Source organism: Buteo buteo, chromosome 6 (genome assembly GCF_964188355.1).
Source record: "Buteo buteo chromosome 6, bButBut1.hap1.1, whole genome shotgun sequence".
NCBI classification, from domain to species: domain Eukaryota; kingdom Metazoa; phylum Chordata; class Aves; order Accipitriformes; family Accipitridae; genus Buteo; species Buteo buteo.
In genome coordinates, this window is record NC_134176.1 from 33,763,368 (window position 1) to 33,787,579 (window position 24,212).

Below are 24,212 nucleotides of genomic sequence, written 5' to 3' on the forward strand. Positions count from 1 at the left end.
GATCTTCTATCATTTATGAGTAAAATATCAGTTGCAACAAAACCGACAGGAGCTTCACCTGTGTGTCTGAGCCTGTTCGAATGAAAGCAGTGGTAAAACTCCTGTTGATTTTCTGAAGAAGACTGAAGCCCTGGGGAATACTGGTAGCTCTTTAATAAGACCTGTCTACCAGATGTAAAGCATAAGGATACCCGCTATTGCCTCAGAAAGTGGGATGGCAAATCCTACAGACTGGCCATCATCTCCATTATTTGCTTTGGTAAAATGTGCATCCTGAATACTCCTCCGAATAATTCTTCCCTGGTGCAAGAACAGGGTTAAAACCTGGCCACAAGTAAGGTCTTCATGAGTTGGCCTGAAGTCAGTAAATTCAGCATAGAATTGAAAGGAATCAAGTCTTTAAAAGACTATTGGAGCTAATGTTCTGGTTTCACCTCCATCCAAAAGATCTGAAGTTATTATCGGTTTATTGTAAGCAGGCCTAAATATATCAAACAAAAGAACTGATGTGATCAGAGCAACTGACATCTCCCAAGAGCCACCTGCTATTACCAGAACATATCTAAAAATAAGTGAGAAAAAAGCACAATATTTTGAAAAGAAACCTTTATTGTTCATACAAAGCTGACTCTGTCACGTATCATGAGGCATCATTAACAAGCTAAATATGACTCCGCTTAAAACAAACAATATTGCTTAATGAAAGTATCTGACAGAATTATGATCAATTCTTTTCTTTGTTCTCTCCTGGATGGATTGTGTGTTTTGATACCAACTCCTCTCTTTTAAACTGCTAGCTTAGCCAGCATGTTATATGAATAACTTCTTTGCCAGGTAAATCCACGACAGGTACTAAAATCAGAGCTGGGGTCTTCTTGCCCAAATATTTTTCAAGGTATTCTTGCAGTCCTAAAATAGAAACAAAACAATTAATGAATCCTCTTTGTCTCATTTTCTATGGTGTCCTATCTCTTAAAAATGATTTCTAAATACATTTTTGAAAATTATTGTGGAGTAGCAATTAACAAAAGGAAGTGAAATGCAACTCTAAGTTTATATAGAAGGAAGAATCATCATCTCCCACCTTCTCATCGACTAATTTGAGACTAACTTTACACGTTGCCTAAGGCCATAATTCAGCAAAACAGTTAAAAGCATGTTCCTCAACCTTGAGTGAGTGAGTGGTCTGTTGATTACAGATATAGCAAGCTGAAGCTAAGTGCAGGTAGTAAAAATAACTAAAGGCCATCTGAAATTCAGTTCTTTGTCATCTTTGGTATTTGGATGATCAGCACGTATTTGTAAACGGAATTCTGCTCTCAAGTCCCACTGTGGTGCATCAATCTACTAGAAGTTAAAGTGGGCCATTTTTTAAAACATCATGTTTTCCATTTGAAATCAATGGAAGTATGCCACAATGAAGATGTAATGGAGGAAGTCTAGGGACAGCAAAATATATGACTGCATATCTAGAATTACAGAGAGATTCAGACTGCTAAAAATACAGAATCTGGCTATAAAGAGCTCTAAAGGGACTGGTATGTGTGGCAAAAGTTTGTAATTTTGAAGTCCATTATGGGAACAGAATTAATAATGAAGAAGATCTAATTAGGAGAATATGGAAGAGAACTAAAAATGGAAAACTTAAACTCAGCATTGAGACATTTCTGGTCATGTTGCAGCCTCAGTGGACATGCTAGAAATCCAGCCACACAGAACCCTTAAAGAAGACTACCAAAGCCCCTCCAAATGACCCGACAAAAGATGGTTTCCTAATGGAAAGGTATGGTCTGCATGGGTTTTGGTGGCAATAAGTTATTTCTGTCTGCAGCTTCTGTGATTATGGCAATTCTTCATAACACTAAGCAATCTTGGCTAGAGAGGGTGTAAAGAGGGCAGAACTTGAAGACTGTCAGAGCTTTTTTTTTTGGCGTCACTGTCTGTGAAACTGTGAAGAGGCAGTTCAGTCAAAGTGTTACTTCATCCAAGATAAAACACGAATTTTGCAATTGTATTCACTGAAGCCAAAACTCTTCTCTTGTTACCTGGCAGCAGTAGCATAAATTGATGTAACAATGGCGATGCTACCCACAAAATACTGTGAAGACAGTACCAGTCCTCTGAAATTCTGCTAACTTCCTTTTGTGTTAACATCACTGACATGAGAGGTGAAAACAGACAAGGGTGAGCTAAAGATCAGCAGTCACCTCAAAGGTCAAAGGACTTCTTCATGTTGTGTGTAAAGAGAGATTCAGTCCATGTATTGCAGACATTCAGCAGTGACCCAATAATTAAGCATCAGCTAACATTTTCATTCTAAACTTTGACTTCAGAAAACTTTATAGCTATGCTGGCTCCGAAGGCTTTAAGTAGAAGTGGGTAAAGGCAAGCCACCTCAAAAATCACCAATTCCATCCTATTAAAATTACATTTCCTTTTTTTCTTCAATTAAAATTGTGCAAATATAATTTTAGTCTTTAAGTAACTTTTTTCACAGGCTTAAAAGCTGTGAAACAGTGCTAAAGGCTACTATAACAAAACCAGGTATTACTTTTAAAGGGAGAATTTGAAAGTGAGGCTATCTGGAAATACAAGTCCATTCTTTTGGTTTTTTGAGGCGGCCAAAATAGCCATAAATATTTACATTTGAACATGCCCTAGTGGACTTGGTTGCCAGCCAGAAAGAGCCACCTTTCCAAAAGACCACCACCTTTTCTATTGCAAGTGCAAACTGCTGCAGCAAAGCCTACATGCATGACTAAAATGTGGATGAAAATCTGGGACATATGCCTCTAAATGTTTTATTATACTTGTAAATCAAATAGTTTGATAGGAAAACATTCTACGTTAGACATATATCTTTAAACATCTAAAAATTGTGGATAAAAGTCTGCTCACGGAAATTTCCCCTGAAAAGAGGAGTCTGGCTCTTCTAAGACAGTAAAATTGTACTCCAAGGTCCCACAGAAAACAATGCACAATTAGTAAATTTGTGGCGGTCTATGTAATCATAGCTGACCCAATCCCAAAATTGACAGCTATATATTTTACCTGCTATAATAAGTTACTCTAAATCATCCAATACTAAATGTATATTTTTAATGATGTGACACTAATCAAGACACAAGCTATATTTTCTTCACTCATGCAAACAATGCTTTTAGATAAGTAAGAGCCTCAGTCATGAGTATGAGTGTTTTCTGAAGCATGTAAATCTTTGTTCGAATACAAAGATTTCAAAAATTTCTTTCCTTTATTTCACTTATGGAAATGTTTGCTTAGTTGCATGCCATACTTATAAAAGTTGATCTTAAAAGTGAAAACAAGTAAAGGACAGAGGGTTTCAGTGAGTGTGTTTGCTGGAGCTTTAACAGGAGCTCTGTATGATTGCTGTCGGTCTTAAAGTTATTTAATCTGCCCTGATACAGAATGTTTATTAAAGTACAAACAGAAGTGGCTGATTAGCAAGCAGCAAACAAGTCATGTGTAGTGTGCCTGTTTTCATTTCCTGTGACAATCTGCATTAATTATTATTACTACATGAAATTTGCTGAAAGCAGGCAAGCTTCATCCTGTAAGATGGATCCCTGGTACTCCCAACTGATCAGCAGAAGTTCAGGGCACAGGTTCCATATGGTGTTTCTTTCTGCACCACTATGCATTTTTCCATTGACCTGGGTACAGCTGAGGGATGTGGACATAACCAAAACTTAAAATGAGCAAAAATAATTCTGAGTCTTTCCCTCTCTCACCAAAAATTCTGGCATTACAATCTATTTCTGCCATTCCGCTGTAAGGACAAGATACCGAGATCAATAGTTGGATGATCTCTCACACTGACTTAGCAGCTCCTCCGTATAACATGGCACAATCTAACACCGTAAGCTATTGTTTTTAAAGGTGCTTTTCACACTAAGTAGATAAAACAATGTCCTGGGAGCCCCTAAAGGGTCATTCCAAATGATTAGGAAGGTGATTTTTACATCTGTGCTGTCATTGGCTTCAGCAGGATTTAGGCAGTATGAAGTGAGGCCACAGAATCCACTGATGTTTCCAAAATCAGGTCCCTGTTATTGCTGCCATACTCTTGCTTCACTGCATATTTGCAGGGGAGGAGTAATCGAATAGCTCATATTGAAAAGGAAAATGGTAACAAAAAGGAAGATCACATTTAGCCCAGTACATAAAAAATCACCTTCATATTACAACTACTATCGTTCCTTCACTTTTTAACCAAAAGATATTGTTACATTGCTTAGAGCAGGTTTTAAATCCCTGAGCTAATAAAGCTCCATTGCTTCAGCTGGGGAGATCTGACATGCAGCATGTACTTTGAAAAGATGCGTCACAGGGGATCAGGTTCCTAACAGTTGACTAAGAGTGCCAGTCCCAAAAGATGTGCCCCTCGTGTGCAGAACACTTAACCCTTCGACCAGTACCAACATGACTATTCACAAATTATTGATGTCCCTAAATCCCTGGCAGATTGCAGACAGTTCTTGTCTCCCTTGAAGCCAAAGCATATGGTCACTAATGAGATGGATTAAAAAATACATATACACTTTCAGGGCTTTGCCACATGAATGTAAAGCCACAGAAATAGTAGAAGGTGATTGAACTGGACTGAACACTGTTAAATACATGATTAGCCTCTTGTTATGGATTATTTCCATTGATCTATATACGGTTTCACAGCATAGTTTAATTGAAGCTGTCTGGAACAAGCCTCTGCCTTAAATGATCAGGCAGTGCAATGAAAAGGTGAAACATGAGGAACTGGAGAACCCCCCTTCCTTTCTTAAACATCCAGCTGACTGTCTCTGTGGTTTACAACCATAGCAAGGAAGGAAAATGTGCTTTTAAAAAATTATCTGTTTTTACAGTTCATGGTTTTTCTCACACTTTTACTTAAGATAATATAAAATGATATAGTGGAATATAAGATTTTAAAACAAAACCTGTACAATTTGCTTCCTTCATTTTAATTAATACCTTTCTGTCCAAAATAAAATCAAGCCCAGTAAACAAAAATATACTGTTGGAATATAAAAGCAAGTCACTTTGCAAAATATGATTTTGTACTGATTTTTTGTTGCAGCTGTGAAGATTTTAAATGACAGTAACGTGGAAATTTTGCATAGTCCAATACTTGGGTTTCATATGGTACCTTATGGTTTTCTTTACTATTCTTGATGACATTATTTCACATTGGTCATGTTGGTCATTTCTGTGTTAAGGGACTGGGTTTTCAAAATTGCTTTGCCCACAGCAGAAGTGGAGGCAACATCCTGTAAATAATTGTGTTTCCATTTTGAAAACATATCAGCTAGATCTTCAAAAATACTAAAAGCCTATCAGTTCCAGGGAAAACTGGCCAAAGATATGTTACTCAATGCCTTTATAAATTTCTTCCAAAATTATAAAATTTGAAGTCAGTCTTGATTTTTTTTCAAGTGGGAAACATTCATCTGCACAAAAAGAGGGAAATCAACAGTAACTAAACTGACGAGGATGGAAACAGAACTTGCTTTGGAAGCCGACCACTCCTGATTATTTATCCTAGTTATTACTAGGATAAATAATTTCCCTTGGTCCTTCTGGTTTTGAGAGAGTTGTTACAGTCTGTCTTGGGCTACTTATTTATAATATCAGGAGAGTGATGATTTGCATACTTCTTATGATGACTGGGGTGTAACTGAGTTTTGTTAGGGACTGGTAACAAGGGGAGTTCCATGGCACCTTTTGGCAGACCAGATTAGGCACAGCTCTAGAGATGATCCAAACTCCTTCATGCAATACTGATGATACACTTCAATCACTCTGGCCTGGGATATTTATCTGAATACGAGTTAAGCAGCTGCTTTGAATTGCAGGGAAGTCTGTTGCCATGATATATGAGACAAACGACCCATATGAATTTGGATAAAGCTGTGAAACTGCTTTAAATCCGTGATTACCTAAGCCAGTCTTTGAAACTATGACAATAAAACAATTTGTATTCTTTGCTACATAATTTTCAAAATCTAATCCGTGTTGTGAAGATTTCTTAAGCTGTGTCTAGATATCTCTCCCTTCTTTCAAAGTCAACAATTGATAAATGAGCTTTCCTGTTGAATGGTAAATATGTAATAACATTTGTTTAAAAAAAATTAAAAAGTAACTGGCATAATTTAGACTTCAGAAAAACCCCAAATTTACTGTTTCAGGCCTATTTGTAAAGTATACATACCCCCAAATTAAAAAAAAAAAAAGAAATTACAGGGGGAGCTGCAGTTGCATTTGGAACTCAGGTCTCTACAAACACGTGCCTGGTCAGATGCCAAAGCAGCCGCTCAGATCTGCACATCTGTATTTGCAAACAATTCTTTCATAAAAACATATCTTCAAGGATTCGTCACATTTCATTTCAGTTTGTCTTGCATTTATGGATCCATCTATACCGAAGGGATTCTTGCTTCTCACACCAAACTAGTTTTAGTTGTAACAATGAAAATGTTTTTTTCAAGTAAACACATAACAAATGAAAATACAGCCTGGACTGGAAGCACTAAAGCCAATGTTAGCTATCCTGTTTCGGCTTTTCCATAATACCGAAGAACCATTTCAGATGACTGCAACCTCTTCTGTGAAGGATATGTTTATTAGGGTCCACACTGATAGGACTCTGCCATTTTGGTCATAAAATACTGTGAGTTGTAGGTACAGATACATACAAAACAGGGTAACACTTCACCCAGCAGACCATTCACCAAATGAAAGCATAGAATCATAGAACCATACAAGAGTTTGGGTTGGAAGGGATGTTTAGAGGTCATCTATTCCACCCCCCCTGCAATGAGCAGGGACATTTTCATCCAGATCAGGTTGCTCAGAGCCCCGTCCAGCCTGACCTTGAATGTTGTCCTATCGCTACAGGCCCTGTTAAGAAGTCCCTCCCCGTCTTTCCTGCAGGCCCCCTTTAGGTACTGGAAGGCTGCTATAAGGTCTCCCTGAAGCCTTCTCTTCTCCAGGCTGAAAACCACCAACTCTCTCCGCCTGTCCTCACAGGAGGGGTTTTCCAGCCCTCAGATCATTTTTGTGGCCTCCTCTGGAGCCACTCCAACAGGTCTGTGTCTTTCTTGTACTGAGATAAAAATCTGCTATAAAGGGAAGACTATAGTTTCATTCCATTTTACTGCTAGTCCTCTTTGTGCAGTGGACTTCTTGTCCCTTTGCAATCTATCCCAAACGTGAAAAAACAATTCTAGCAATGTTTTTACACAGGCTACGGTGAAAACATAATGAAAATTGCTGTAGGCTTGGCTGGGTATCCACAGGAGTCAGAGCAATTCTTTCTACAGCTAAGCAGAGGAAGAGGAAGAGGAAAAGGAGCTGTGTTTCCCTGCACGATAACTCCTGCTCTCGGAATCAGCAAGGAGTTGGGACTGTGCAAGGTAGCAGCTGTGGACCTTACTGTTCATGGGAGGTGCAAGAAAGATGAGTGATTGGCTTATCTTAATCGAGACTAGTTAGTCGGGGAGGATGCCCGAGCTCTGCACCACCAGCAGCAAGAGGAGAGGGACAGCTGGCCTCAAATGAGCAGCTCTGAAGGAATCCAGAAGTTGCCCCTTCCCCTCCCAGCCTCACCGACCTCTCTGCTGTTCCTGTGCTTTGGCGGGAGGGTGTGGGAAGGGAGGAAAGAGGGCTCACTCATAACCAGGGAGGGCATCAGCATTTACAGGAACCTCGCTTTTCTAGAGCTGAGTCACTTGGCTGAGTAACTATGGAAGTATTTTTTAGACTGTAGCTAATGCATTTTTTTAGCATCTGAAAGAAAATTAGTAGACAAAACAGTTATTTTTAGTGCTGGTTTGATTGTGGGCCTGTCAGCCTCGGCAATGCATCTCTTTTATCAAGCTGCCACGACACCTTGTTTTGTTTTCAGAGCAAAGTTTGATTAAAGACCAATTTCAGAAAAGTTACTCACTGTGGGCGTTAATTAGAGCTTTCTGGACCCTGCAGGGTTTAGCTTATGATCCGCTTCACTTACTAAACCCTGTAATTCAAGTTACATGAGGATGAGAATGAACCAACCCCTTTCTATTCTTCTGAAGGTTTCTGTTTAACTCAGTCATGAAAGAACCTCTCTCGTTCCCTATTACAGAATTCTAATTTCTGGCCTTTCCTAAACAAAATTAAAAATAATACTTCACATCTATAAAGACTTTTCAAACTAACGAACTGAGACACATCCTTCAGAATGGGGTAGGTAAACTACAGGAAGCATTTGCTTCTAAATAATGTTTTCAGTGGTGCCCAAGTATACTGTACATCTTAGGAAAAACAGGTAAACAACTATTTCCCTTCCTCTGCATTTTTCTGGGAGTGGAGTATTGTCAGTCTGTAAGAGAAGGTCCCTGGCATTCTCCTCCCCTCTTATTAGCAAACAAGAAAAGCTGTTTGCCCTTCTGCAAGCAAAAGGCCGGCTACTATCTTAAAAATCTTAAAAAGGTGGTTGATGAAAAAAGACTTAGTAGTACTTGCAGGTAATAAGTAGCAGATTGAAGGGGGATTTATAACATGATATAGTTAAAATCAGGAACTATGTAATAAAATGAATGAAATGAAAATGCCATTGGGGTACTATGCAAATACAAGCAGTGAAAAAAAGCAGTGCAAAACAAAACCTGACTTAGCTACATTGGATATTTGAAACTAGGCTAGACAAAACATGAAACCACATACTAAAAAGAACAAACCTGTGAAGGAGAAGATGACCCAAAATGGTCCATCTCTTTTCTTCCAGCAGACAGGCTGCACAGGAGAATTGAGGCTGGGTGAGGTAAGATATTCAAGCAGAGTTCATGGATACTACCATCCTAAAACATCCTCTTCCAAGTATACATTCTCTCCTGAACTTCCTTCCACATTTTGAAACCTAAACTTCAGATTAGTTTGAAGGCTGGTATGGACTCTTCCTAAAGCTGTACAGTGTGACAGATGCACCAGGAATGCTGAGGAGGTAAGCAAATCAGGCAATCATAATCCTCAAATGAGGTTTTATACTGGTATTTGTAACAATTATAATTTCAATCCCAAACGCCACCCCTAAAACAATTATATGCCACCTAACTCTCTCTGGATATACAGAAGTTACCTTCCGAAGTACAAACAGTACCAGTCAAATTAGGTATGTTATCATGCACATCAATGGCAAGCTGCAGAAAGAAATGTGACTCTTTTAAAGATAAACAAATGCTCTGCACATTAGTTATGGCTGTTTCTCAGTAGAAAGAATTAAGATTTAGCATCCATAATAATTCTTTCAAGCTGCCGGCTATAGCTTAGAAAATAGCAGAGCATGAAAACTCATTGCTTTGTGTTTTCCAGTGTTGCATTTTTAGCCATGTCCTATATACAGACTGAGAATTGGCCTATACAAGGTTATAAATGTGCACTTTTGTTTAAAATGTCATTAACCTTCTGCACTAAATAAAGAAACACTTAAACATGCCCTTCCAGTACTCACAGTGAGGTCTAAATATAATTTCAAAGAGAACAGAGGACTGAACTTTCTGAGTACAATCACTCAGGGAAGAACTTGTGCTTTTTCTAAAACCATGACAGAGTGCAAAGATCACGAGCCTGTTTTCCCTGTGTACTATCTTTCAACCCCGTAACGACCTAATCTCTTTACAGGGTGGATGGTTATTGAACTTGTATGCCAGCTGTGTTCAGAATCTCTGGGGAGGATGGGCTGTAATGACACCAAGCAGGGATGAGTTATGAATGGAGACAGATTATTACAAACATATGAAACAGTAAGGACCCATTTTTCAAGAGGCATCTAAGAATGCACTTCACAGTATGTGTACGCATTTGTTCGCTCATATAGTCATCTGAATGTTCCTGTGCGGACAGATAAAACTGCAGGATTAACTAGAGGCTCACACACATGTTTTTTGTTGTATGCAAAATCAGATAAATGTGCACTTTTTTTTTCCTCCCAGATTAATTGAAAACTTGCTGTGAAAATGATCAACTGCAACAGCACCTGTGCAGTAATTATGGAACTTGCTTTTTCACCTTTAGGTCACATTACAGCTCCTGACTCTTGGCCCATAGTCCAAGAGCACGAGATGGCACAGATTTGCAAGCGGTAGGACAGTTGGTTGCTGTGCCCTCCAGGTAGGGTTGGGGACACTGGTGGGGCAGCGTGTGTGGGAAGCTCGGCTGTGCCTGCTGGTAATTCAAGAACTTTTATCTCCAGGGCCTGTCAATCTGGCACCTTTCACAAGTGTTAAATTCACTTAAGTGTATTTTTTAAGAAGCTGTCATGAGACATACTGAAGCAAATATGTCCTTCAGTGGTTACACATGGACTCGGTTGTAACAATGTTTGTTAAGTGCTTTGACATTCCCAAATGATATGTTTGGTACAGCTTCCACATTTGTTCGTTTATTCAAGTCTGCTAAATAGTCTCCAAAACCAACGGGTTTAAGAAATATCTGATTGGACACAGTGCATCCAAAAGGCCTGACCACGAAGAGATATTTATATAACTAGCAGATACCACATACATCTGCTGGTGCGAGAGTTTAGTCTACAAATAATAGAAAAGGTTTCTAAAAGACTTTGTGGTAAGCATCTTTAGACTGAGTACGGAGAAGATCATATGGTCCTTGCTTTATGTCAAGTTAAGCTGTGATCATTTAAAACAACACTGATGGAATAATCATTTTCAGTTTCTAGGCCAGATTCTCAACTGCTGTAAATTGTAGCTACGCTAATTTACACCTGCTGAGGAGCTTGCACAGTACATTACATATTTATATATGGTATCATGTACAAACCAATGAGTTTTTTTCTAGATGTTTACCATTGTAAAGAGCTCTGAAACTTTAAATCAATCTGCTGCACTAATGTAAACAACTTATCGTAACAAAACCAGATAAAAGTGCACTAAACGTGCTAAATATATTATTAGGTCGATGAAGATCATTCATATTGATCGTGGTCTGGCTTCACAGCACAGTTTAATCAAAGCTGCCTGGAAGAGGTAACAAAGAGTGGTCATGGCATTCACTGCCTTTCGTCCTGAGGTCACCGATTTAATACTAGAGTGAGTCTACAAATGACTAAAATTTCATTATTGCTACATCTGACAACTGATGGAAAATTAGCTGCAGCAGGCTAAAAAGAAGGGTAGACCAGTATTTAGAGGTGGAACAAAACCCAGCTTCTCTTTTAATGGGGAAATCATGCTGCCAGGGGTTGCTGATGATTCACCCAGAAGTTTGTGGGCTCTTGATAGCCACCCAACTACCTCCCCTTGATCTGGCAGATTTAGATTAATTGGATTTGTATCCTGTATGGCAGTGACCCCAGATATCAGTACCCTCTTATTCCCTACAGTCACGGAATAAAAGGAGTGAGATGAAAGTCTTTTATTCCTCTTCATGGCCTCCAAGGATGACAAATAAATCTCACTGCTAGTGCTTTCTGTGTAATGTGAGCTCATAGTTTGTTACAGATTTGGGAACGGGAGACTGGGAGAGTCATTCAACTGTGTCAACCGACAGCAAAATAAAAGAAAAAGGGTCTGAAATTTGGCCACATAGTGATGTGAGCTGCAAGTCATTTTTGCTCTAACTTGAAGTTATTAGCAGCATAATTTATAAAAGCCTTCAGCAAGACTTACGTGTCATTTTATCAGGCACTGAATAAACACTAAATAACAGACAAGGTCTACCACAAAAAGTTTACCATCAACACAAAAAAATATCTGAAAAAGGAACGTAGGACAGGTAGGAAACTGAGTCATAGAAAATGGTGCCAAAATTATATAATTTGTTAAGGTAATTTGTGAAAAAGCCAACAAGCGACCCCGAATTCTAACCCACCGTACACCTCTTCTTCCTCTTGAGAGCACACCACAGTGAGCACACTTACAAACAACAATACAGTGGCCGAGAACCGAGTCATGCTTTTGCTTGGACTGCTTTGGATCTCTGGAATTGAAAACCACAGTCCCAGAAGAGCACTGCTGCACAGGTTCCACCTGCTCTGTTGTCAAACAACTTCACTGCTCAGAGGCCTCTGCCATTCTTCCGCCATCAACAGCTGGGGTGGTTTACAGGTTATTTGAAAGTTACCTGTTGGCTTTATGCCAAAATAGTCTATCATATCTGTCACGGAGCTAGACACCTGACTGTCTTATGATTGCTCAATAAATATTACTGTATATTTTATACCACAGTGTATCACAAGAGGCTGCAATAAAGTTAAATTATTACACAAATATATACATATACATACACACATAAAAAAAAGAAGACCATTTCATCACCAAAATACATGGTCCTAAACACCTGTTTTTAAAAAAACTTTTGGAGAAGGTCTTTTGCAATTATACAAACTGCGCTGCCTTCTGTGACTCCTGTACATTTTGTGATTTATAGCCACACAGGTGACAGGTAAAGTACACAGCATAGCCCAGCAGTGAATGGAAAAGCTGCCCAAGTCCGGTCTGTTGCTTAGGGGTTCCAGGTTTCCCCAGGTCCCCAGACCCCCCAAGGTGGGCCAGCACCCACAGGTGACCAGTCACTCAGCAGCACCGACGGTTCCTCTGCTGGAACACTGGCTCTTTCAACAGGAGTTTCTACTTCCGGAGCCGTAAGGCACATCTCCACCAAAAACTATGTTAGCTCAAACAGATACTGGATTAATGAAATTGAAAATGCTCAGAAGAAAAATGGATGTGATGCTTTAACCACTTTTAAGAAACATGAAGTGCGAGTGATGGAAAGGTGACCTTTATCTGTCCCACAAACATGAGGCCAACCTATAAGGCACAGCGAAACATGCTTTTGATTTATCCTTGTGCCTCCTCCTGTTTTAAAGATGTGATCTGCGGCATGAGATCTGGCTTTAACAATGTTGCAGTACTGCTGGAGGGAAATAAATTGTTCAAGAGGAGATGTCAGTTTTAAAGTAAAGCAAAGATGCCCACACAGCCCTTTCTTTGGTCAACACTGATACTTTATGCCATGGGCCTTAACTTGTCAGGGAGTATCATACCCGCTGCACTGCAGAACGTGGTAGTGAGAAGGACAGGCTACAGAAAGCCATCAACTTCTCTTAACAGAGAGCCACTCCTCTCCCGGAACATCGTCACTGGAGCGGTCTTGCCAGTATTTTCTACACTACATCAGCTGAATGAGTAGGCTTTTTTTTTAAAAAAAGGCTTCTCTTCCAAGGCAGTTTTTCAATTACACCACTGCTAGGAAGATTCATTAGAATCAGGCCATCACCTCTTTTTCTCCTTTGCAGAAAGCACACGTTGGTAGAAAGGAAGGCAACAAAATATGCTCAGCCCAGCTGAATTTTTGCTAAATCACTTTGCAGGGCACAACCTGCCACAAGAATGCTTAGGGTCATTAAAGCCCTAAAAAATCTGGTAAGAGAAAAAGGTGAAACATGAAGATGCGAAAGGATTATTATTATTATTATCATCATCATCATCATCATTACTATTGTTATTTTTATTAATAATGATCACCTAATCAGTTTCATTTTTGACTTACCAAGAGCAAAGAGGCAGAAGAAAGGAAAACTAAGTGGATTGTATCATGTATAGTCAGAACTTCATGCTAAATATATTTGTGTCCTCCTGCAAATGTTTCCATTTGTAATTTTAGCAACTAATATAGGAATCTAGCACTTTCAAATGCTACTAACATCAATACTGCCAGATTCAAAGTTATCGGCACATCTCATTTTAGTAAAGCATAGCACAAAGGAATAAAATAATAATCTACTTGCTTAAAATATAAAAGCTGGTTATTTATTCCTCCAGAATTCTAGCCTTCTCCCAGGGGAAATCTGGAAGTTTTGAATTCATTGATCCTTTGCTTTGCCACTATTCTTCTCTCCTTTGACCTTTTCGATATTTTTTGTTCGCTGTCACATTTTTGCCGATTTGTTTTTAAATTATAGATCTGATTTTAGCTTCATTTTTCTTAAACCACTTGCCACAATCCTTTAGAAAAATCTACTCATGTTTCATTCTTAAGGCCAACCGAAGATTTACAATATGCTAAACTGGACAAAAATTCTGTAGTAATCAGCACAATATATTTTATACTCCATCATAATCATTTTTTCTGGCTCCATGTCGATATAACTTTTTCTGCTTTTTACAATGGTTTACAACTTAAATAATTTAATACAACAGTTGTTATATTTTTATTGCAAGCTTATAAAACTTGTACGATAAGTCTCTTCCATGCAATATATTAAACAAAGAAATGACAGAGAAGAAGGGGAACTGATGATTACTAAAACTGTAATTCAGTCTCCAAGTTCTGAGCGTGTTATAAAGTGCTTCTAACTCACTTGTGTACAGCACATCTTGCCAGCATTCCTCAAATGAACCACCTCTTCATATTCAGTTCTCCTTACCTGTTACTTTAATGTTGATGTAGGAAAAACAAGGATGATTTCAGACTTCAGGCAATGCATTGATGAAGTGGTGGTCCAGGGGAAAGGACCCAGCATAAAGAAACAAGTGGCAGGAATGCCATTGCCAGCTCTGCCACCGAGTTGCTGGAAGTCCTTCTTTTGGCTTCAGCGACACGTACAGAGCTATGCTTTACTTATTTTTGCAAGGGCTCCCAGTGCTGTAAAGACACATGTCTCCTTAAGTCTCAGGCAGGACCTTTGTGTCTGATTTTTGTGTTTCTGAGCAACTGCAATTCTTGATGCTTTGTACAATCAATCACCAAATTTCATACTTCCAGTTTTAGAATAGAAAAAGTACTTTCCTGCCTTTGTGAAATGCTTTGAGATTGCTTGATGAATAATTGTTACTGCCATTGGATATCTGAGAGCTTATGTAAAAGATGCTGCTTCAATGCATCCCTCAATATGACTCTTTTAAATGATGTTTTACATTACAGACCCACTTTACATACTTTTACATACACAGTTCTGTCCACACCTGCAAAGTAGGTCACTGTATATCCACAAGAACATACAAGTCTGCTACTTCTAAAACTCCTTTGCTGATAAGATACATGAAAATAATACATATTGATCTAAATTTATGTCAGAAGTAAACTTTACTGACTTGGAAATGCTACATTTATTTCTATTTTTGGAGTAATTATTCATATTTTTGAAACTTAGGATAAAAACTTCAACTAGCTGTGGTACAGATTCTTCATCACCTACTGCAGTAAACCATTTCTGCATAAAATGCATCATAGAAACCCTTTTCCTCTATACTGAGACTTTTAATAGAAAAGAAGGCATCACGTATACCTTACAGAGGTAAACCATTTCCGTTTCTAAGGCCAGGCTTGATAAAAATCTCCAGAAGATATTTCTGATGGCTTGGCCAAAAAAATTTACATAATTCCTGTAAATCACTTAACTGTGTGGTCTTAATGCGGCTAATACAAAGGCTCTTTGCCTAGATGATTAAGATTTCTTAGTAGAAATCAGCTTGTGACTCCTAAGAGATACAACATAGCCAGCTGAGAAATAAACTTACAAACTTTTCTATTTGTCCAAAAATATGGTAAGAGTGCAGATATATGAATATTAGTTTCTGAATTGTGTTACCATGGTTTCAGCCCTTGCCTACATGGATCACTCACTTTGTAGGGTGCAGGACCACAGATGCCTGCATACTTTCTGAGATCTTTTTTTTTTTTTAATCTGATACTTGAATCATGCAATGCCAAAATGAATAATGGAAATAAACCGAGCATTAGACTCCTAGATGAAGCAGCAAGATTTTTTCCCCCAAAATATAAAACAAAAAATAGAACTTGGAAGATAGGTATGCTTATGGGCTGGAGAAACTTCAAGAAAAATACCTAGGGGATAGCAACTCAATTTATTTTGATAGCTACCTTTCTCCTCCTCATTAAATATCTTAAGTATGATATTTACCTTTGTATGTTTGTAACTACAAAGATAATTAGATCAAGCTATATTAAGCTCCCCCACTCCAGAGATTGTTGCTCGCTTAATCAGTTGAATAATGTTTGATAACTGATCAAAAATGTGCTGCATGTAGCATTCTAATTTCTGTTTATTGCCTATCAAACCTGAAATCTAACAGCCAGCATATTGTTTCCAATAGAATGAGACAAACTGTGGATTTGCTTCTGTAATCCTTCACAAAGGATTCAATAAGGGTGGGCATATCAGGAAGGAATCATTTGGAAGGCAGGAAAAACTTCTAAGTAATAAACAAGAAAGCATCCTTGTAATTTTAATCATTAACTCTGTAATGCCAGCCTAAGCAGATAAATCAAGATCACAAAACATCTAAATAATGAGCTAGTTTCCATATGGAAATGTCTAGAAGTCATCCATTACTATTGCTGCTCTTCCATATAGCAGACACTGAAATCAATATGCTGCACTGGTTCAGTAAATTTGTCTCTTAACAAGTTAATAAAACAGTGATTCCCACATAGTCGTTCCATCAAACTTTCATAGAAAAAAATGAGAATATTAAATGCACTAAGATAGGGAAGATCTGCTCCATTTGCTCTGCAATGATAATCTTTTACAAAAGAGGATTTTTATTATTAATTCTTCGCCTTCTGGGGATATTATAATTTCCTAGAATATAAAAATGCCTTAAGCACAGCAATTTGCTGAGCTAGACTGAATTTCAGGATGTTTCAAATGAGCTGATAAACAACTGCATAATTAGCAATTATTAGATCAAGACTGTACATTACAGATATATGAGTGATCCAGCCAATGGACAAGCAAGTCGCAGATGCTGTTTTTAAAACTATGAGTCAGTGTTATGCTTTGACGTGCATCACAACTTTTCTTTTAAAGAATTAAATACCCTACTGCTTATTTTTTCTTTAGAAATGCAGATTATTCTATCAACTAAATCCTTGGGGTCTTAATCATTGGACACATCCCTCTGTGTATGAATAATAAGGAGTTTACAGGCTGAATATAACTCATGCGCTAAAAGTGATTAGACTGAATTTTTTTTTCAATTAAATAGTTACAAATCAATTGTATAAGCATGTTAAACTCAAGACCTAGTATATTTCTTAAGCCTTGAATTCTGCAGCTCCTTAATGAAATATATTATTTTACCTTACAAAATAAAGAATGTAATCAGATATATTACAAAAAGTGTAAAATTAATGTGATTTATACTACCACCACATTTTCAGGACCTTGGTATTTGTTACTTATATATCATTTTGTCAAGCAGTCAGAGAATGGCTAGGAAATGTGGCAGCTAGATGAGAGAGAGACAACACTAAGGCTGTTTGAGATGCAGAATAAAGTTACTAGCTGAGTTTTTCTCTAAAAGAATCAGACAGGCAACAGTTAGTAGAGCTCATATCTCTAGTGACAGCTTTAGGTTTCAGCACAGATCTACCAACATGATAGGTCCATTGAAATGAATGGCACAATTCACACTATTCGCAATTACTGTTTTAATTCTGACTTGATTGCATTTAGGAAGACTACAAGAATTTACAGTGGTTCATTAATACTAGTCATGAGTGTTATAAACATCATCTTTAAAACATGAAAATTCAAATTCAAAACCACTGGTTTGCACCAAGAACAGATTTTATTTTAAATTTAGGATGGAATTATTCTCATGTGATTTAACAGTTTAAAAGCTAGGCACCTAATGAAAAACAGCCCTCTGTTCCGAAAGATTATTAATCCCATTTTAAAATAGACTACAGGATGAAGGGTCCCTTGGAGGTGACTGTCACCCAACACAAAGAACCTAGGTCATTAGGTTAAAAAAAACCAGTTAACTTCTTTTAGGCAGTTAGACTAAATTGATCTTATCATAGCTGTCTAGGCAACTGTGAATTGCATCACTATTGTTTATAATAGCAACACAGAATTTAAATGAACCTCTGGTTAATTGAGTTATCACTGCAGACAACTTCATTGCGTAGTGCCTTACATTAAATGATCAGCTAATCCTTCCTATTTCAAATTCTTCTGGAATGGTTTTCCATTCTCAAAACACCAGCTTCAAGTGGAAATTTAATCAATGTTCACAAAATTATCAATAAAGCTAAAATGTAACACTTGTAACAGCAGAAGGATTTAGACATACTTTATTTAGAGATATATTACAATCTCTTTGTCTAGTAAACTTTTCCTTGTCACTCCCATTACTCAGAAGAGTTTAATTTTAAAAAGGTGCAGAATACAGAAGTTTGCCATTCAGTAGATTAGAAACAGTTCTAATCAGAAAAGCAACAATATAAACTGGAAGCTTCTTACTCAGATCTGCTGCTTTGTAGTCTGCATTTCCTCTTATCTTTGCAACTGTGAGAGCATTTCAAAACCCTTATAAAAGTGACTGGTCTTCACATTTATCATAGCTGCAGGGCTAAATTTAGGCTCTAGGCCAAGCTTAATTTTAAGTGTTGAAAACAAAGAAACTTTCTCTGACAGGTTAATTAAAATAAAGGAAGCTATTTAAATCTGCCCAAGGATATGCATGTCAGTGGTAGTCTTAGTGGTGACATTTGGTGGGCAGTGTGTAGATGAGGTAGTCAAATGGGTGCACCATAGAAAGTAATTTTTTATGCAGCAAGCACATCATATACACACTGTTAGGTAAGCTATATGCACATACTTTTAGCCCTAAGAACCAAATTTAGCTAAGACTTATATATTGGTTCTGCTCTAGCTAATGTAATTATTAACTAAGGGTCACCAAGTAAACCTTCATCTGCTTTTGGGAAAGTTAAGAGGTGCTAACTCAGTGATATATTTCCCTACATTTATAGAATTACTGGCACAGAATCCTTATAAAGCATCGTGGAGCTGGGACATGGGGAAAGGAATTTGGTAGAACAGGTTGCCACTTCTTGTACTCTGTGGTTCAACTAAAGAGTTTTAAATAGTTGCATGCAGTAGCAGCATGACTGCAGAAGGTCATGCTTGTAGCCTACAGGGATGTCATAGAAGAATGTTAAAGAAAAGCCATTCATATAGCAAACTACTCAGTCTCTGGATTGGGGACACTTGTAGGTGGATCACTGTGACCTGCACGGTTTAGAGAGCTCTCTTCTTTCACACGTACTGTCCTCTATAGGTATGGGATTCTATGGTGCTGATTTTAACACTGAACTTGTTAATCTGTTTTAGGCAAACACTAATCAATACAAGAAATGCAAAAAAAATATTTTAAATTTGGAACAGGATTAAAGAAAATAATTCTGACTCCATTCTAAGTCAATGGTAAAACTAGTCGTTTCAATGAGGTCATCATGACTCCAGGACCATGTGATAAGGTTTCAACAAGCACTGAAGAAAACAAATACCCCTGATACAAATGAGAGCCTGGCCTAAGTGACCTGCTAATTTGTCCAGCCCAAAATACTCCTGAAAACTGCACAAAGTGCTGCAGAGAGAAACAGCACAGGACAGTATAGAGAATGCTGACAACTGGGAATGTTTTCTGGTGCTATACCATCCTAGACATAGCTGTAATTACCTACAAAAAGAGACTATATTGGCTGGTGGGACATAAAGAAATTAACCTCACATAGCCACCTATGTTGAGAGGACCACCCAGTTGGTGGCTGATTTGGTTCAAGATCGATTAACCATCAATTAGAAACAGGTCTTTCAATCCCAACAGTTCTCTGCCACTTTTTGAATCAATGAAAATGTCTTCTAGATAAAGTCAGCCAGCCAAAGCACAGCAAGGCAAAGCTATCCTGCTTTAAGATAACTCCAGGAAAGGAATCACTACTGTTACAGGAAATCCACGATAATCTTGCAGAAAGGCCCAATATTAATTCTTAATTATAAATATCAAAAAAGAAATTATCACTTGCTTATATACATATAGAATACTGTGAGACATAAAAAATGCCTGAACGCTGACAATTATGTTCCTTCTCAATAATTTGGACTTACTACACAGTAAGAATTAAATGTTTTTAGCAAGAACCATTTGAGATGAAGTAGCTTTTCAATTTTTATCATAGAATCATAGAATGGTTTAGGTTGTAAGGGAGCTTTAAAGGTCATCTAGTCCAACCCCCCTGCAATGAGCAGGGACATTTTCAACTAGATCAGGTTGCTCAGAGCCCCGTCCAACTTGACCTTGAATGTTTCCAGGGATGGGGCATCTACCACCTCTCTGGGCAACCTGCTCCAGTGTTTCACCACCCTCACTGTAAAACCAATTTTCTTCAAGTGATTGTAAAATTTATGTTATCCTCACCTAATGGCAATGACTGGCACACTTTTCACATTGCTAGCTTTGGCCTATGTCCTGGTTTCAGCTGGGATAATTTTCTTTCTATAGCTGGTATAATGTGTTTTGGATTTAGTATGAGAAGAATGTTGATAACACACTGATGTTTTCAGTTGCTGCTAAGTAATATTTAGTCTAAAGTCAAGGATTTTTCAGCTTCTCGTGCCCAGCCAGCAAGAAGGCTGGAGGGGCACAAGAAGTTGGGAGGGGACACAGCCAGGACAGCTGACCCAAACTGGCCAATGGGGTATTTCATACCATGTGACGTCATGCCCAGTATATAAACTGGGGTGAGTTGGCCAGGAGGGTCAGATTGCTGCTCAGGGACTGGCTGAGCATCGGTCAATGGGTGGTGAGCAATTGCATTGTGCATCAGTTGTCTTTCTCGGGTTATATTTCACTCTCTTTTTTGTTATCTTCCTTTTCATTACATTTATTATTTTTTTTTATTTTTTTTATTTCAATTATTAAACTGTTCTTATCCCAACCCACGAGTTTTACTTGTTTTTGATTCTCCTTCCCATCCCACTGGGGGAGCGGGAAGGAGAGAGTGAGCAGCTGTATGGTGCTTAGTTGCTGCCTGGGGTTAAACCACGACACCTATTAAGTGAAGAAAAAAAAAAATCAAAGAATATACTCTTTGATAGAGAAAGATACAGTTTGGCATATCTCTATACGATACTATGTTTGACACATCTGTACTAGGAAGGATAATGGAAGTATGACTTTAATATTAGTTCTGACAATAAGAAATAAGACTTAAGTGTATGCAATACAATCACTTCACTGACTCTTGATAATGCTCCACTGGTTACACTACTGTTATTATGAATTCTTAGAGCACAGCCTATATAATTCCACTTTACCAGTACTATTTCATGGGTTTGACTACAGGTCATGTGCATACATTGCTGGTGCTTTACTTGCAAAATTAGTCTTATATATGCAATGTTTGAAAAGTCTGGCCTAAAGCCACAGTATTCTCAAAAATGCTTAATTTTTAGTCTTTGGTCTTTGTCACAGCCACTAAAACAATTTTAATAAGCAATGCTTAGTTCCCTCATAGTAAGGGTATACTATATATCTTTGTTTCTATATAGATTCATTTACTTACATGATATTGAAGTTCAAGTTACCATGAGACAGGTCAGTATCTACCACTTTGAGCACAGCTTTTTTGTGTAAGCCAAGACCTTTTATTGTTCAACACTATGTCAGCTCAGTAGAATGAAATATTTTCTATTGCAAACACATTGTTAGAAAACAAACCAAACTACTGAATCCAAGCTGTCAAAAGCAAATGAAATACATGTCCTGTGTGGTCCATGGTACCACACATACAAGCAATAATAATTTAACTTTTGCAGGACAAGTTGATGTGTTTAATTTCTGTATCAGTTGCTTTTCAGTTTACTGTTCTAACATTACAGCAGTATATTTTTAGAGGTTGTATGTTGGAAAGGATACTGTGATTTGGTGCAGGCACAGTTCATTAATACTTTTAATTTCTTAAGGTTCAAAAAAGAAGGCAGCCTCTCAGGAAACTACCACTACTTAAGAAAAGCTATCATACATCAGATTTGTCCTATTCTGACTTCCTCTCTTCAATTTTATGCAATGTTCCATGGAATTTCTCATCTCTCATAAGCGCTTCCTGTCTTAGATCCTGGTCACCATTTCTTTCCAAACAGAGTAGCCTCTCCTGTGAGGAATAATAAGCTGTATTCTTTTTGGAACCACTTGAATTAAATTAGGTACTAGCCAGACTATGAAAAGGAGAACGGAGGAATACTGTCCTCAAGAAATAATTTGTTCGAGAAAGCATTTGCTGTCCTAAGCAACTTTGTATAAATCAGTATCAATATATTGTGTAAGAGACTATTTTATGATTGTATGACAGTTCCTATATGGACTTTACTGCTTACAACTGCTTGTAATTTTCCTTACAAGTATTAAGGAAAATAAAAGAACATTCTTTCTCAGGCTTTTTTAAAGACACTGGTTACTCTGAGACCAATTCCTTCCTGTTGATTACAAATTATTTCATTTTGCCACCAAGTTGCTTCCTTGTCTTCTATGTCTCAGTGCATTCTCATTTCCCACTACCACAGACTGTTATTTGAAGGAGGAAAAAGCTCAGTTTAATCATAAAAAAAATGCAACAAATAAAATCTGACTAGAGACAGTGAATAGCCAGAGCCACTACCACAAACTTAACTGTCAGGAGCAAACCATGGTCTTCATCTAAACTTTTAATTATTAATTCACAAATTATTAGTAAGTTTACTACTTATTGAGCAAAATTAACTCATGCTAACCTTTACAGCTATCAGTAATTTTTAATAGCAAACATGCAAGTTCTACATCCAAAAAACACACTTACAAATTTCAATAGCCAATCTTTCTTCATCCTACTCCGTGGCCAAACATAAATGAATATATATTTCATTGAACTGTATCTATAAGTAACGGTGAAATTTGCTACCAACAGATAAAATACTACCTATATATTGACACTACAAAGGAACAAAGCCAACAAAACAGATTTGTCAGAACGATGATGATAAAAATCAAGCTTAGTATGTTTCAGAACAGTCAGTACCTATTTTTTTTCTTTAAAGCAAAAGGAATTCAAAGAAAGGTGTTAAGGTCTGGTTAAGAAATATAAGCTGACAGCAAATTATGTACCAAGTTTAATTAGAGAACCTATGGCAACTCAAACTGTATATAGAAAAAAAGTAACGAGATTAGATCTGAAAGTGTAAATTTCTAAGATTAGCATAAATATGGCACTATTTTCTTTAAAAGATGGCCTGACCTGATGAAAATCTTGACTCCATTAAAGTTGAAGGGAGTTATGCCACTGACTTAAGTGGAGCCAGGATTTCATGAACTGTGTGTTCATTTACAACCTGTTTACATCGTCAGCTTTTTATGTCTTTTAGCATTTTGGAATCTGCACTCCTGTGCAGAAGGAGAGTAGGCTGGAGAAAATATTTGGCTAGAATTCAGGAGACAAAGGTTCAATTTCTGTCACAGGCTTACTGAGAAAACCTGAATAAGTCACTACCTCCTTCTCTTATGTCCAGGTTCCTTCTCAGTAAAATTCAGGTGATGATACTAAACTCGTTTCTAAGGTCCCCTCAAAACATAAAAAGTGCTACAGCTAGGTATATTTTTTTATTTTTCATCACTAAAAATACTGCTCACTGAATTCCAACAAGACACCAGTGTGATATCCCTGAAGGCACAAGATTAAAAACATATCTGGGAATTTTAGAACCTTCTTTTGCTCAATGAGAATGTGTAAGAAAGAAAAACTAGCTTTTAAGTTGGTAATAGTGGCAGCTATTCAAAACATTTGCATGTAAACACATCACTATTAAGGAAACAGTTGAGGAAGTGGAAGTCTGTAATACAATTAACATGCTTATTAAGAAAAAGTCAGAATAGTGGAATCTCTACTTCCAGGTAATTTTTTGCTACAGTGGGTTGTATATTACCCTAGAAATGTCACTAATGCTGCATTTAATGAATTTTCAACAAGCTCTGCGTGGACAGAACACTGAGCAAGATGACAGTCTTTCCTTAAACGCTAACAGTTTGAACTTACTCCAGTAGTTATAATTTTTTTGGTCCGCAGCCTGCAGAATGGCTGTAAACTATCTGGCCTTTCATTTTAGCTTCAATCTTGCAATGAAATCTGTGTGAAAGGTTCCCTGTGGCTACGACTTCTATTCACTTCAGCAGAAGGTCATGATTATGCTTTTAGGGACAATAAAAGGTTTTAGCAAATTTTAGATAAATTCTATTTCTTTCCTGTTCATTACTTGACTTTTTATGAGTTTTACCTAACATAAAATCTGTGATCCATAAAGAAGGCAAGCAATAACAATCACAGTCAAACAGCTTTAAGTCAACCTAGTGAAC

The 24,212-nt window shown here is 37.6% G+C and overlaps 1 protein-coding gene across 7 annotated transcripts in view; it reads right to left on the reverse strand.

Annotated features, from left to right (window-relative positions):
• Positions 1 to 609: 609 nt before the first annotated feature.
• The window catches only part of DPH6 (diphthamine biosynthesis 6), a 216,021-nt gene continuing 192,418 nt past the window's right edge, over positions 610 to 24,212 (reverse strand). For 5 of the 7 annotated variants that reach the window (XR_012650751.1, XR_012650748.1, XR_012650747.1 and 2 more), the window contains 2 exons: positions 8,739 to 8,993; positions 781 to 909 (listed from right to left, as the gene is read on the reverse strand). Coding sequence is in view for 2 of the 7 variants with exons in the window: in XM_075030369.1 (XP_074886470.1) it covers positions 794 to 909 (116 nt within the window). In the remaining 5 variants the exon portion in view is untranslated. Of the gene's footprint in view, positions 910 to 8,738; positions 8,994 to 24,212 lie in introns of all 7 variants that reach the window. The other 2 variants (XM_075030369.1, XM_075030368.1) reach the window with 1 other exon arrangement.